We start from the raw sequence: 16,516 nt of genomic DNA on the forward strand, positions 1-16,516 counted from the left end.
GAAGAAACAACCTTCAAATAGGCTGTGAACTCTGCATCGGAAAGGCCCGAACAGCTGTCACACCTTGCACCTTCCTCACACAGAACCCAACAACCCAGGCAAAGTTCATGCAGGTCATCTCCCGACTTAAAATTCTTACAGCATAAGCACGATTTAACAATACAAATAGAGATAGCATCCGACATTTTAAATATTTTCAATCTATGAAGTAGAAAGAAAACAACCATGAAAGTAAACTTGGCCGGTAAACAAAAAGTCATCATTTTGCACGTTATTATCCAGCAAAAAAAAAAAAATTCAATTTGGAAAATAGCACTTGTTTAGCCAAGTGAAAATGCCAAAAGAAACTGCGATAATAAAGTAATACAATGGAGGAAGATATTCCACCACAATACACACAATTACAAAACTGAAAAACCAAAACAATTGACTCCAAAAGCAGAGCCAAAGAAAAGACGTCAGAACCCGACAGCGAAGAGAAAAAGAAGGGAGTTACAGTCACGTGACCGGAACTAGAGGGAGCACACAGTAGAAGAATTTAGGCCATCCCATTGGCCTTTGGGATGTTCGGACTAGGCTACTATCCGTGGGGGGGGGGGGGGGGGGGTGTACACTTGTCTTGGGGACAGGAAATGTGGAAAAGAAAATCTCTTACATGTACTAGAAGTGTGTTTATCACGTCTTTCTCTTTAGTAAACCGGCCGACAGAATGAACAGAGTCTGTGAAGGCAATGGCAAATACTCTGCTTACGAAGTCTTCAGTGAATTTCTTTATCTTTAATGAAAAACATGTTCAAAGTTAGTGTAGACCAAGAATGCTGTAACATAAACTTGTAATATAATTTCCGAAAAAAATATATATAGTGCATCCTGACAAAGTGGAAGATATTGCTAATAGTAGCTAATAAGCACAAATAGAATTTAGGGGACACTATCGTATTTTCTGATTTGTAGATTGGTGCTGTTACTGTTGCAAGTTTAGATTTACTAGTAAAAAATATTCTCTCTCAAAATAATTAAATTTAATTTAATTAAGAAACAGTTTTAATATGTACTGTTGACTTGTGGGAAAACAGACCATCTTGGCTTCTTCAAAGGTAGAACAACTGTTTTTCCTATGTTGATTAGAATGTAGACGAATTATGTGATTTATCTGTGATAGAAAATTGGTTCTCTAGAATAAAAAGTAGGTCTGAGTGACCTAGTAATATCAAAAAGTATATTATCTAGAACCATTAAGAATAAGTCATGATGACCTAGTAGAGAGAGAGAGAGAGAGAGACAGAGAGAGAGAGAGAGAGAGAGAGAGAGAGAGATAGAAACAGAGAGTTTATTACCCTATATAATTTTATAATTTGTGGGGCATGGGGTTGATTATAACGAGATAAAAAAATTACTCAATAAAATAATACTGTTATGGGGGACAGTATTGCACGTTTTTATTGTCGAACTATGCCTGGTATTTATACTCAAATGCATAAAAATATATATTTTTATAACAGTTACTTTTATTGTTTGGCATTAGATCAGTTTTGGCTATAAAATGTGCCATAGAGCTGGCAGTATACTGTATATACTGTATGGTATTGGTATCATGTTAATACCGATTTACCATACCAAGATAATCTCAAATACAAAAATTTCTATATTGAAAAATGTTCGCCATTTAATAAAGCACAAACAATATATTTGATGAAAACAAAATGGCTGAAAAGAAGAGTGGATGGCCATAGATCTCACTACACAGATGACTTCCGGGTGAGAGTTCATTCATCACGGTCCACTATAGTTCCTAACCGTGGCACGTTATGATTCACATGTTCACTTCTAATTAATATAATAATTAAAACAATATGTATGTTTAATGGTAAGCCTTCTGGCTTTTAACATGGGTTTCAATGGAAGATGACATCTGTGTAGTGAGACCATAGTTCTTCCTCAGAATCGACAGAAAAACATGTACATCCACTTTATGTCAACGCAATGTATGAAATTAGTGGGCGAGCCTTAATTCAGGCATGCATTTAAAGCCAAGTATACCGAAAAGGCCTCTCGATATTGGTATTGGTATTGTATCAATATTGAATACTGTACCGATAGCGAGGTAAATAACCCCAAAAATACCAATACTGAACCTGAAATTTCAATACCACCCAGCTCTAATGCGACATGAGAAAGACAAACTGATCACTAAAATTTACCATATCCAATGTTACAACTCCTCCAAAGCTGTGTGCCACAATTGCAATTTTCTGTGCTTCAGACTTCGATACAAAGTGTTTCCACACATAGACGCCATGCTCTTCTGGGCTCTTATTTTCCTGCAAGTTGAAGACTCCAGACTTGTACTGGGAATTCTCATATTTAAACTTGGAGTGTAAACACAAATTTTACTCTTCTGAAGAACAGATATTTTATCCTAATTTAAGCCATGGGCTCGACAAGAATTTCACAGAATTAAACATCTTAAGTATTGTAAACTGATTTGATGAATAAAGAAATAACTTATAATATTATATTAAACTTTAAAATTACGAAATAAAATTTTTTTTTTTTAAACATCACCGAGATGAGCTTTCAAAGATGCAACTCTAACTCTAACTAGGTACCAGCAACCAAAAATGTTTAAAGTGTATTTTTGTATTACACTTTATTATGAAATATATTGATAAAACAAGCCTATTACAAAAATAATTTTGAAGATATCTTTATAACAAGATAAGCTTTTTAGGCCCAATTAATTAATATAACCAAAGTTATAATATTTATTCTCTTGATACTGTTTTACTGTATGCACACCAGTGATTACACAATTTCAAAAGAATGTTGCTCTTGTTACACTGAATTTATACTGCAGACTGACAAAAAGTACATATTTAACAGTATAAAATAATTACTATTTTTTTCCAAATGTGTCTGAATATAAATTTAAAAATTACAATCTCTAAAATTATAAACAATCTTCAAACTGACGGACGTAAAAATCATACGAAAAACGACATAATTTTGCCAACTTTAGAAGCCTATATTTTGAAAAGTATTCAAGCTATCACAAATTTGGAATGGTGATAAAGCAAGTGTAGCTGAACCCATTTAAACAACTATTAGTAAGTATAAAGTATACACACTTTTAAAAATACAATTTTTAGCAGATTTTCTCTATCACATAAAAAGTTATGATCATTCAGATTCGAAATATTGTTCATAGGTGATGAAACAAAAGTCATGTATTACTTAGAAATAATTAAACAGACAACTCTTGTATATCTGCATGATTCAAAATCAAAACTGTTATTATTTTTTTAGCTTCAAAGTCAAGGCCATTAAATATATTGCGATGGTAATGTAGCATGTCCAAATTAGTGCACAAATTCAATCCTATACACAGAATAATCTCTTGTATTGATTGTACATTTTCTCCAACAAACAATCTTCTACAGACCACACTCTGCCATTAGTTGTACACATGTTGAAGCCTGAGTGTATAACATACTCTGCAGAAATGACATCCTCATCATCTACTGTTGGCCATCTATAAACACCTTTTTTCACACCACACTTTTGCATAAACTGAACAAGAGCACTGGATTCCGAATTAACTCTGGTAACTTCTCCAACATGAAAGTCATCATCATAATAGACAGCAACTCTCATTCCCTGGTTGGAAAACTGAAATCGCCCCATTTCTTCAGCATCATTCGGTTCAGCAGTGGACCCAGCTGAAGAAGAGTAATTCAACAAAATTTGATTATCTAGCAAAATTTGGTTTGGAAAATATGCATGTAAATCGGATAACTTTCTATTTATCACTGCACTAATAAGTAATATTACAAAAGTTCTTAAGTTATTTATTGTAAACAAAAAACAAAAAACCGCAAAACCAACAAATTAAAATGAAGAATAAAAACACTGTTAAAAAATTATAACTTTTTATTTTTTTTTCAATAAATTTTTAATAGTTATAATTTGTATAAACACATTATTACGACAATAGCTGCATCGGTGGCACGTTAAATATACTCACTGTTATTATTAAGTGCAGCTAGGAGTTCATCATCCTCATCATGGTCATGATTCGAGATTGCTTCATCGTCACAGTCACTGGTTTCTTGTGGATTGTCTTGGTTACTTTTCTGTTGGACAAGGTTTTCACAGGGATGTTCTTCATCCGAAATGTCTGAAAAAACAATTTTAAAAACACATTACTACAAATGTCAATAATATGTTTACATTTATACAGCACTTGATATGGTTAGGCTACTAGTGGCATATTTTTGTGTCATGTTCATAGTTTTTGTCATTGTCTAAGGAATTAATTTATTTTGTGTTTTCAGCCATGCTAATCAAATTACTGAAGCTGTCAAAAAAAACCAAAACCCCAATATAACATGTTTATTTCTTCTGCAAAAGAATCAAGACATAGAATGGAAATATGTAAATTAGCAGGGCTTCTAGATTATGATAACCCCACTCCCATGGCTATTGATATTCAATTTTGGGCTGGTAAATAACTAGTATTGCCATGCCCGATGGCAAGTGTATTTTTATTTGTCAAATGTTGCAGTTAAGTCTATTTGGTAAATATGAATATCCTGCCCTCACCCCAACCCCCCAGTGTTAGTGTTTTTAAGCTCTATCTCCCTCTTTATGTGACATATCTGATTATTACTATTACTTAGTAAAATTGTATTGACTTAAAGTAAAGTAGGACTAGCTAGTGGATTTTATAAACATTCTAGAAGCCCTGAAATTAGTTTACATGACAAAATTAACTTACTTTGTGTGTCATCTAGGAACCATTTCAAACTGGCCACAAGCTCCCGTAAGTTTCAGCTGTCGACTCTTTACGCCCATGAACACCTGCTGATAACGAATCTCTGCCTTGATGGTTTCAATCATGTGTTTTCTCCGTCCTCTAACTGGGATTGTATCCATCAGTGCATCTACATCAAGAAATGTCAGACACGGTCCATCATGTTTTTTAACAGCACTAACTGCCTCGTGTTTTTTGCGCAGTGCATCATGTTCTCGCTTTTCCATTTTAAGTTTATTTTCTTCCAAAACTGCTTTTCTTTTGTGAACAACATCTAGTTGCATCTGCTTGTGTTTCTCCCGCAAGACTGGTGCCTTCTTTGAAGAATTCTCCAAAAGTTGCAGTTGTTCAGATTTGCAGTGCAGAAATTCCAAATTGTCAGATTTACCCAAGACCTGTTGCCGTTTTTCATTTAATTCACAATTAAATGCCTTCATCACACTTGCACGATCACTAATCAAACCAGTCATGTTGGATAGCATAGTGACATATCTGTCTTCTACATCATCATCATCATATACATAGGCCAGTTCTCTTAACAGGATAATGGCAACATCTAGTAATGTGTCTGTATTTTCTGTATGGACACCGACAAATTCTAGGCTGAGTGTGCCCGTCTCTTTTGTTGTCACCTGATGTCCCATGATCTTGTTCTTGTCTTTGTCAGTACCATCAGAATGAAGATCATAACCTTTTGAATTCACTCAAACTTCCCCCAAATGACTTTTCGCAAGAGCATGTGCTGTATCAGACATTCATATTGCCGTCCTTTCAGAAGGAAATTCGGTTAAAGGAATATCCAGTTGAAACAACTGCCTGACAACAATCTTCATGACACGTCCACATTTACTGTTAGGGACTTCTGCTTCACCAATCAGTTCCATTACACAGCCATCAACTCTAGTCTGGAGATTTAATGAACTGTTCTCTGAAGAGATGCCTTGGTCGAGCTGACCCTTTAAATTTACACACATTTTTTTGTTTTTATAGAATGGACTTTTTACAGTTGGAGAAATGTGTCTGGAGAGATTTAATCTGCAACTTCAACTCCAATATTTTCTTCTCACAGCCACCATCAGTATGTTGGGTAATAACATCTTGCATTTTCGTGAGTTTTTGTTCTTGCCTCTTCAGTCTTTGATAATAGGCACTCTGTCTGACAGAATTGCCAGTTTCTGCTGTTTCTTTTAACCTCTTAATTTCATCATTGTCACGACCAATTATTTCTTCTAGTATTTTTATATCATTGTTTTTTTCTGACAACTGGCAGTGCAATGACTTTATTGTTGTCACATGATCTTTGATAATAGATTTCAACACTGACACCTCTGCTTTCAGCTCAGTCACTGCAGTTTGGCTTTCCTCTACTTTTCTGTTTAAGTGCTGAATCTCGACCTCTTTGTTGGCAATATCAATGGTACAGACAGAAACATTTGTAGTATGTGAAGTAATCTCAGCTGTGTCAGTACAAGATTCAGAAGTGTTGTCAGATGACATATCATCCAGTAGTGGATCACTCACAAAACTAGCAGACACAAATGTTTCAAAAGCTAGCTTTCCATCACCTTTTCCCTTACAACGTTGTTTTTTCTTCATATCATCGCATGTTGTTTTAAAAAATTTCTCAGTTTATCTGCAGATATAGGAAACTCATGAAGTATGTACATCCACTCCCAACATCTTAACGTACGATATACTTTCATTTCGCCTAAACGACTCCAATTCTATTACTAAGCCAATTTTCTTTCCTGCCTCTTTCAGTTTTGTAGCTCTTTCTCGGAATAGTTCCAGTGTATCATCTGCAAGTTCAGGACGTCCAATACCTGCTTCATGTCCAATGATATGCAGATCAAGTCTTCTGTCCAATTTTTTTTAAATCAACACCTCATTCTCTTCTATTAATTTAGTGTGAAATGTTTTAACAGCTGCAGTGACAAGTCCTTTATATTTAGTTTGTGAATAAAACACTGGCAGAAACTTTCTCATAAAAATCTATAATTCTTCCCAGCCGTTTCCTCCTTCATTTCTTAATAAGTCAAATTGAAGCAGAAGTCGGTTGTCAATAGTAACGACAGGTAAGTCCAGACGACGTCCCCGGCCAGAGGCCCTGAATACCCGATCCAGCTGATAAAACTGATCATTCCCTGAATAAAGAAAAAAGAAATGTAAGGATATTGCAGTCACTGTTACCATAGTTTACTGTTGGAAAAATGCTCCTTGTCAGAAAGACAAACAGGCAGAAACATTAATAGCAAGATGAATTTATGTTACACTTATTGGTGATAAGTTCATTAAACTTGTTAATTTGTACAAAAATAAGAAACATAATTCTCCTGGACTTGAATAACATGTCCATTAAGGAGATTAGTTCCCTTTATGCATTAAACCCATGAGGCATAAATTAAGGCACCATTAATATGTACAATGCCTCAATTTTCTCATATTAATAATAATTAATTTGTCATAGCCAAAATAAATATTAATTCAATTATATACCCGGTACATATTACATGTAGTTTGAAATACATTTATAGCAATTAAACAAGTGTATTATTAGCAATTAGGTTGTGCATGCCGGTAAAATTATTAAAGTACCTAGTATATAAAAGAAATAAAAATTTGGGCATAATGGTTCCGGACCCGGGCAACCTGTCCGTAGAGGGGGGCTAATGCCCCATAAGCATTGACCCCCCATACACACACACAAAATCCTCCGAGGCACAAAGATAACTGTTAATCACTAAAGTTAATGTATACAATCTTTTGCAGTTTGCGGACACAAAAATATTAACTTAAAAACAAAGACATTTGAGCATAGCAGTCCCGGCCCTGGGCAACCTGCCCGGTGAGGGGGGCTAGTGCCCCATAAGCAATCAACCCCCATCTCCAATAAGGCACAATTACAACTGTCAGTGTATGCAATGCCTTGCCCTTCCTATTTAATAATAATATGATTTATTATAATTATAAATATTAAAACTAAAATATCAAAAAGTAAAACCATAATTACTACATATATATATATATTCATATAATTATATAAATGTTACAAGAACATAATTAATACATTTAATTAATCATTTAAATATATTTATATCGATTAAATTAGCAGTCTGAGGCGACTATCAGTAAAAACATGTGTTTAGTAGGGTAAAACGCGTCAGAGCACTCAACTTCCGGTAAAAAAAAATAACCAATACAATGTTCTAAATATGAAATAACGTTGCAATGGATGACTTATATACAAAGAAAATAAACATAGCATTAATATATAATACCATAAAACAACTAATGACTTAATTTTTTAATAGAAATCGTCACAATAAAACATATTGTTATTAATGCTAAATTCTTGGATCGGCCACTGATTTTGTCGAAGAAAAACGCATTTTACAAATATTAAAATGACAAAACCAACAAAAATATAACAATAAATATTAATATTAATATCTCCACTAACAGAACTTGAAATAAATATTGGCTCTACTTACGTAAATAACGATTGATCGCCATCTGAGAACACTCCACGTGGTCCGGCATGGAATCTGCCATTTTGTTAACCTTTGGCCTCCTGGTCAAAAAGGTCAATGGTGAATAACGAGTCTGCAGAATGTTTCAGGCAACGCACATGATGATAGTAATAGTACCATTGAATTCACAAATGAATTCCCTCTTTGAAAATGTCCGGCACTGTATACTTTTTTAGCTCAGTTTATTGAGGATAGCGTTTCAAACTTTATAAATGAATTGTTTTATGACGTATCGCTAAGCAAGGGGATTTTCCAACGCAAATGTGCAGAACACGCCGCGAAAAATGATGCAACCAAAGACAATAGCGATAATTTGCCGCTAATTAGGGTTCGCAAAATACACATTTAAACAGTTGTATTAAACACAGTTTATTTTTTTAAATGCACCACGTTAAAGAGCAAAGGACAGACTTTCGCCTGTTATTTTTGTTTTAATTTATGGATGATTTTAAAAACATATTTTGGGCCTATGAAAACAGGTGATAATTGCTGATTTTGCAGCATTCCAGGCTTATCGGCTAGGGCTGCCGGTACCTACTCTAACTCTTTATTGATCTAGGCCTTTTATATTTTAAGTGCAAAAACTCAAGTCAAGGAAGTTGAAAACGGTACTTTATTCTCTGTAAAGTTTTACTAAAGGGTGAGTAAACTCATACATGAGCATGCATGTTGGAAAGATACATACCTCGACCACCAACACATCCGCAAAATTCAGTTCTAAGACTAATTCCTGATGTGACACGTTAAGTATTACGTAACCACCGGCTCAACAAAGCGCGTATATTTAACCGTTTTATTAATTAAATATAAGATTATATTTGTTGACATTAAGCAATAATGTGTATTATATATCGTTGAATATACATACCAGTCCAAAAGCTTTGCTTTAAACAAAAACACCAAGACCTAAATTTCTATCCATTGTGTGTTATTCAGATACACCTGGAAGTATCAGTAGTAGAGCAGTGATAAAAAACAATATAACAAAGTGCCTGTGAAAGGATACTGTAGTAATAATTACCGTAATTTCCTGCGTATTGCCCGCGGGCTATGTGATTTAAAATCTATCTGCGGACTATCTGGAGGTGCGGACTATGTGATCATTATTCGTTTTATTTTGTTAATAAACATGCGGGCTAATAAAACAAAATCATAAAAGTAAATAATAGTACCGGTATGCAAAAATTTATTTTAAACACAATTAACGGTGTTAAACATAAAACACAGCGACAGTTCAGTCCCATCCGTCGAATTCGGAGTCTTCCGATTCACTATCAAAAAGCTGCAACTGAGTTTCTTCTAAGCGACCTGCTATGGTGGACAGGAGAATATCGTCATCACTGCTGTCACTATCACAAGGTTCTGATGCTTCTAATATTCCACCTTTATGGATTGCTTTAATAATTATCTTTCTATCAACAGACTCCCATGCCTTCAGCACCCAATTCACAACTTCGACATAAGAAGCTCTGCGCATGCGTCCCGTTTTTGTGTACGTGTGCAGTCCTTCAGACATCCCAAGCTTCCCATTGCTCTCGTACTTTAACCTTGAATACATGGTTCACTGTCAAATCTAGTGGCTGTAATTTTTTTGTTAATCCACCTGGAATTATCGCTATATGAGTATTCAGCGTTTTCAGTTCACTTTTGACACTTTCAAGTTTATGAGCTGACATGCTATCCATAACTAAAAGGCACTTTGCCGGACTAAAAAATGACCCTGCCCGCTTTTTCCAAACACCTTGTGTCCAAACAGACATTTCTTCTTCATTCATCCAACCCTTTTTGTTGCAACGTACAACAACACCAGGGGGAAAAGTTATTTCGGAACTGTAATCCGCTTAAATATCACCATTGGGCGTAGTTTTTCACCATTAGCCATACAAGCGAGTACAATGGGTTTTTTCATTGCCAGTCGTTACAATAGTCACGGTTTTGGAACCAACACAGTCAACTGTTCTGTTAGGGGGGGGGGGGGGGGGGGGGGGGGGGGGGGTGGGGGGGGGGGGGGGGGGGGGGGGGGGGGGGGGGGGGGGGGGGGGGGGGGGGGGGGGGGGGGGTGGGGGGGGGGGGGGGGGGGGGGGGGGGGGGGGGGGGGGGGGGGGGGGCGTCAAAACACATATTACCAATTAAATTTGCTTTCAAATTGTTCATTTTTTTCGATTGTGCAACAAAATCATGGAAATCGCTAACTTTTTTCTCCCATTCGGCAGGGAGAGATTGACCTACAGTCATACGACTTCTGACTGATAAATCGTTCCTTTTCATGAATCGGTAACACCAGGTTGGCCCACCTTTAAAAGTACTCAGTTTCATTTCTTTAGCATTGGTTTGCACTTTTAACCTAATCAACACTGTCGACACTGACCTTCCGTTTTCACGTTGAGCTTTAATCCAATTAACTAAATCAACTTCAAGTGTCGAAAAATGTGCAATGCCATGCCGTCTGGCTCTTTTTGATCTAGGTTCTACTGATAATTGTTCTTTCATTTTTCTCCACTGACGAACAGACTTTTCATCAACATCAAACACACGGCCTGCTTCTCTATTACCATGTTCGTCCCCATATAATACAACTTTAAGTTTAAAGTGCTGTGCCAGACCATACACTAAAATTTCAAATTCCATAATTAAATGCTTTCTTAATTCATTGCAATAATATTTTACACCGATAGGTAAAATCAATAATTACGAAAATGCCCCATAAAAGTATTAAAACATCACTCCCGTAGAACACTGCCGGAAACGACCGAGTAAAATTCTCGGTAAAAACATTTGCCTGTAAATAGCCGTGACGTCACGAAGGGAACGCGCTTCACTGAAACCTACCACGAGATGACTTCCAGCGCAAGCGAAAGTGGGACCGACAGCGACTGCCAAGCTCATTGATCATGCGATTCTTCTTTCGATGATGAATAGTGTAGTAATGACGACTGGACTAATATTTGTGCAACACAACAAATAATGCCTTATCAGTTTGAACCTGGAACATCTTACGACGAACCACCGGCCTGACAGATGATGATGAAAAAGGTCGTGGAGACAACTTACCACTAATTTACAACTTTTATTCTTGTTTTGTTCTTTAGCTTTTCGTGCGAATTATTTTGCTACACTGTATATTCTAATACTTGTGATGTAGTAGAAAAGACAATAAATAACTCTTGAATTCTACGAGTCAAGTGGACCCGATATCGGTAATTTCAAGAAATAAACAAAAATGACTTTTAGTCCGTCCCATCCCTCTATGAAGATGGGTTTTTTTGTGAATAATTTCAGTTTAGTTTGACGTAAAAAAAAAAAGAGTAAAAGTGTTTTGGAAATAACAAAACAATACTATTTTTTGTGTGCAGTTGTGAAAACAGTCTGCTCAGAAATAAATAACTTATTTTAATTTAAAAAAATAAACAAAAACGACTTTTAGTCCGTCCCATCCATCTATGAAGATGTTTTTTTGTGTGAATAATTTCAGTTTAGTTTGACGTAAAAAAAAAAGTGTTTTGGAAATAACAAAACAATACTATTTTTTTGTGTGCAGTTGTGAAAACAGTCTGCTCAGAAATAAATAACTTATAGCACATTCCATAGTATGAAAAAAGGTTTTCTCTGTGGGAAGGTATAGTAAAATTAATTTAATGTATTTTCTTCTTTTTTTTTTACAAAAAAACCCCTACATTTTTGTAGGATGGGACGGACTAGGCTATAGATACTTACTTGTCTGTACTTTATTGTTTTAATGTTCACGAACTGTAAAGAAAAATCTCACAAATGAACGAGATGCAAACGACAACAAATCGGATCTCGATGATTGCACGAACTGTGCATGAGAAAACAAACTGACCGGAGTTGAAAGCATAACGCAATTTGGGACATTGACGATATGCACCCCAAGGTCGTTTCGGTGTGGATGGCGTCGGCTTGTTGTCATTTGTTTTGTGTCGCAGAAAAATTGTTGGTACGGTATCTTTTTTTAAAAGCCATAACACATGGTATTCCCATATCTCGCTTAAGCCGACAAGCCAGTTAGGATGAATCGCAACAACGGTCTCCGGCATTTTCTTCCTGTCCAGTATTTCCACGTTGTTTTAATCAAATTCACACACAGCTTTCTCACAGCAACATTACTAGGAAATGTGTGAAGACTAAATTTATCGGTTTTTGTATCGCTACAGCCGCCACCAACACGCCGTTTAACCATAATAAACACAAAAGAAGCAATGAACAATGGCGCGGACTATCGAAAGGAGTTCCCTTCATGACGTCACGGATCAAATCTTACGGAAATTCCCGAAACGAATTCAGCTGGTTCTGTTTTTCAGGGGACTATTTTTAAATGGAAAATATACCGGTATATAATTTTTTTACATTTTTTTTTATAATTTTCTAATCATATTAAATAATATCTTGATTGATATAGCTCAATACATCATACATCTGGAACAGCACTTTAAACTCTGCCGTGTAACTTTTCCTTTTACGTTTTTTGCTACTTGGCGAATCCATGATTCAATAATGACTGACAAACTGTGATCTAAACATACAGAATGAAGCTTTTATGAGAACTACTCAGTCATAGTTAAAGTAGCTAGGAGGAAATTACAATAAAAACAACTCGGTCGTAGTGACAGAAGCAAGGAGGAAATTACTATAAAAACAACTCAGTCTTAGTGACAAAAGCAATATCAGCTTACCGGTACAAGCGAACAGGCAGACCACGTGATCACTTCAACAATTACATGCAGATAGTCAGCGGATTATCTGCCGGAGCGGGCTATCTGAGCATTTTATTATCCTAAAACGTAAATATAGATCACTGCGGACTATCTACTGTAGCGGGCAATACACAGGAAATTACGGTAATGTAAATTTAATAAATGTAATGTGACCTCAGGGTTACCAGGTCTGTTTATTGTAGTAACCTGTACATGGGTATCACAAACAACATGTACTTATTTCGATGTCTTCAAACTTCTTACCCGTATAGGTATTTTCTTCCCATCAATGGACAGGTGATTAAAGTTTGGGTTCATCACAATAATACCATATCCCTCTTCAATTCCTCGACGGATAAAGGGAAGCTGGGTGCCACTGTTAAGACAGTCATTAATGATCAACCTATAATTTAACAAAAAAGAAAATGTTGATATATATTTTTTTTACTATATTTTATTTGGTTTAGACAAACTGAATTTGGCTCCAACTACAGATATTCACACAAAGATCATAAATTACTACATTACTTTTGGACCAGCTGAAATCCATCATTGATGAAAACAGTAAATTCTGAAGAACCACACAATCGTAATTATACCTACTTCGATGGCTAAAAATCTTTGAAACAAAGCTATATATTTTGCATGTACAGATCCAAATTTGCTAAATAAATATAAATTTAATATTATATTTGGTGATTCAGTCTTAAAACAAACAAAAATTGTATTTCAAAACCCTATTCAATTATTGTGGCGATGGTACTCTTCTTTTGTTTCGTTTGTTTTGTTTAACGACACCACTAGAGCACACTGATTAATTAATCATCGGGTATTGGATGTCAAACATTTGGTAATTTTGACTATTAGTCATCTGAGGAAACCCGCTACATTTTTCCATTAGTAGCAAGAGAGCTTTTATACGCACTTCCCCACACAGGACAGCACATACCATGGCCTTTGACATACCAGTCGTGGTGCACTGGCTGGAACAAGAAATAGCCCAATGTGCCCACCAATGGGGATCGATCCCAGACCAATGGCACATCAAGGGAGTGCTTTACCACTGAGCTACGTCCTGCCCCTGAGCCTGCTTTTATCACTTCTGAGTACTTATATGTGACACGATCTAACTGTCAGTTGGGCACTCGCCTGGTGTGCTTGGGTCAGTATAGGTTCAAACCCCCTCTCTTTAAAATGTATTTTCACAAGCAATCATAAAGTACAAAAACATCTCTGACAATCTGCATACTTCCTTGACCACTGTCCAGCCCGGACTGCCCCCGAGCCATGTATCAGAACAAGTAACTTGTCGGCAGTTTTTGCATTTTCACTCAGGAAGATGAAGCTTCGGGGTTCTTCAGCAGGTGCATCAACCTACAAAATATATATATATACATAGAGGATTCGTCACAAGTGTTTTTTAATATGGATTCTATTTTTCCTATAACACTTTTAAAACACCATTTTCATTCTATATTTAGTAAATCACAGTACTAACGTTGCCTTCATCGGTAATATGACATCACAATGATTATTACAAATTAGTTTAGATGCCACTCATTTTAACTAAATCTTACGAAAACATAACGCTACGAAAACATAACGCTCAGGTATACAGGTCTTGTTGGCTTGTAAACAAATGACCCATTCACAGCAACACATTATTAACTAGAGACCTTGCACATTTGCATATATCTTTAAATTTGCATACCATTATTAACAGGGTTAATATACTAAATTATCATATGGATTTATGACATCAATATCATGGGTAAGTTGTAGGATAAATATATACACATGTATATATAAAGGAACTTCAACTGCATCCCCTTCCCACCTCCTTTTATTAATAACAGTTTAAACCGATGCTGTGTATTAGTAGACTCTTTGTATTAGCCAACCTCTTAGTTTGACCCTAAATATCAAGTACAAAATCATCGGCCTCGTGTATAAGCCGAAGACATCTTTTGTTCAGTTATACATTGTATTGATTTCAACAATACTGTCAACAAATAGACTTGTGCTTTTCTTTTTCATTATATTTTTTCCCCTTTAATTATTACAGATACGGTAAACGTTATCGCAATGCTAAAGTCTTCCATGCAGTGCAAAAATAATTTAGCACTGATAAAGCATAACAGGAAAATAAACAATTCAATGTACATAAGTAATTAAATTATTCACTGGACAGCAAATAATAAACTCATTAAGGCATATTTAATCTCTGTTACCCACCACACAGAAAAATTATTTTGTGGTCCATGGTTGTTGTTTACAGAGCTTACAAAATGATATAGACAGAGATGTCAAACAAAGATGGCGGACAGTTGGAAAGAACACGTTTTTACAATTGAAATGACAATAAAACAAGTAATTTTTATTATTATTCATCAAACTAGTAATGAATTAAAGAATAAAAAACTACAAAATACTTCATGATGGGGTGTTTTATTTATACTGTGCACAAAATTATTGTTACATAAGCTGTGAAAGGCTGTAAGGGTCTGATCAAAATTTGTAAGTCGGGGTCGGGAGTGTTTTCGATCAGAATTTTATGAATCAATTTGTTGTCTCCATGTATAAGCCAACTCTCTTCTTTTGGAAAATATTTCTAGACTTCAAAAGTCGGCTAATACACAGCAATATACGGTACTGCACACATTTGCATAGCATTGAAAAAAACATTCAAGGGCCATAACTGTCAAAAATGGATAAATAGTCATTAAAGTCAAACATGACCTGTAACAATACATTGTAAAGCTATACACAAAAAGTCAGCTTAATACATCAAGGTATTGTGAAAAACACATCCAGAAAACTATATGTGGTACGGATAAACAGACAGACAGAAGGACGGAGATAAAACCTATAGTCCTCTCTTGTTGGACTTTTATATATAAGTACTGTTAAACACTCAGTTTGAAGCAATGTTTACTTAGTTATAATTGTAACTAATGTCATTATAATGTTAAAATAACTAGGAAAAGCAATATCATTTCATTACCAATAAAAGCAAATTAAGTGCAATTTTTTTCGATTCCTTTCTTTTCTACTCACAGGAATATACATCCTCTTCAGTTTGGTGTCCTCTTCCATCAGTTTGTAGACATAGTCTGTGATCATCTGACAACCAACACAATATTACTAGTCAACATGTGATAGCAAAAGTGAATATATTAAGAAATGGACCAAATAAAACACTTTAACCCTTTTCTAATTGGATTATAAATACACTGAAATTAATGACAAAAAGGGAATATCATTGAAATTAATGAAAAACACAGGGAATAATATTGAAATAAATGATAAATACAGGGAATAATATTGAAATAAATGAAAAATACAGGGAATATCATTGAAATCAATGATAAATACAGGGAATAATATTGAAATAAATAAATGAAAAATACAGGGAAAATAATTGAAATCAATTATTAATACTGGGTATTATAATGAAATTT

At 35.2% G+C, this 16,516-nt stretch overlaps 1 protein-coding gene and 1 long non-coding RNA gene across 3 annotated transcripts in view; both read right to left on the reverse strand.

Moving 5' to 3' along the window:
• The window catches only part of LOC121382871 (cotranscriptional regulator FAM172A-like), a 63,820-nt gene that overhangs the window by 25,695 nt on the left and 21,609 nt on the right, over positions 1 to 16,516 (reverse strand). For both annotated transcript variants that reach the window (XM_041512528.1, XM_041512538.1), the window contains exons 7-11: positions 16,113 to 16,178; positions 14,305 to 14,429; positions 13,320 to 13,458; positions 2,202 to 2,321; positions 656 to 775 (exon numbers count right to left, since the gene is read on the reverse strand). In XM_041512528.1, coding sequence (XP_041368462.1) covers positions 656 to 775; positions 2,202 to 2,321; positions 13,320 to 13,458; positions 14,305 to 14,429; positions 16,113 to 16,178 — 570 coding nt within the window. The remainder of the gene's footprint in view (positions 1 to 655; positions 776 to 2,201; positions 2,322 to 13,319; positions 13,459 to 14,304; positions 14,430 to 16,112; positions 16,179 to 16,516) is intronic.
• LOC121382875 lies at positions 2,332 to 9,012 on the reverse strand. The gene is made up of 3 exons (XR_005959231.1): positions 4,778 to 9,012; positions 4,025 to 4,177; positions 2,332 to 3,719 (listed from the first exon to the last, which is right to left on the reverse strand). It is a non-coding gene; the product is annotated as an uncharacterized LOC121382875 (long non-coding RNA).

This window comes from Gigantopelta aegis, chromosome 2 (assembly GCF_016097555.1).
Source record: "Gigantopelta aegis isolate Gae_Host chromosome 2, Gae_host_genome, whole genome shotgun sequence".
In the NCBI taxonomy this organism is placed as follows: Eukaryota; Metazoa; Mollusca; class Gastropoda; order Neomphalida; family Peltospiridae; genus Gigantopelta; species Gigantopelta aegis.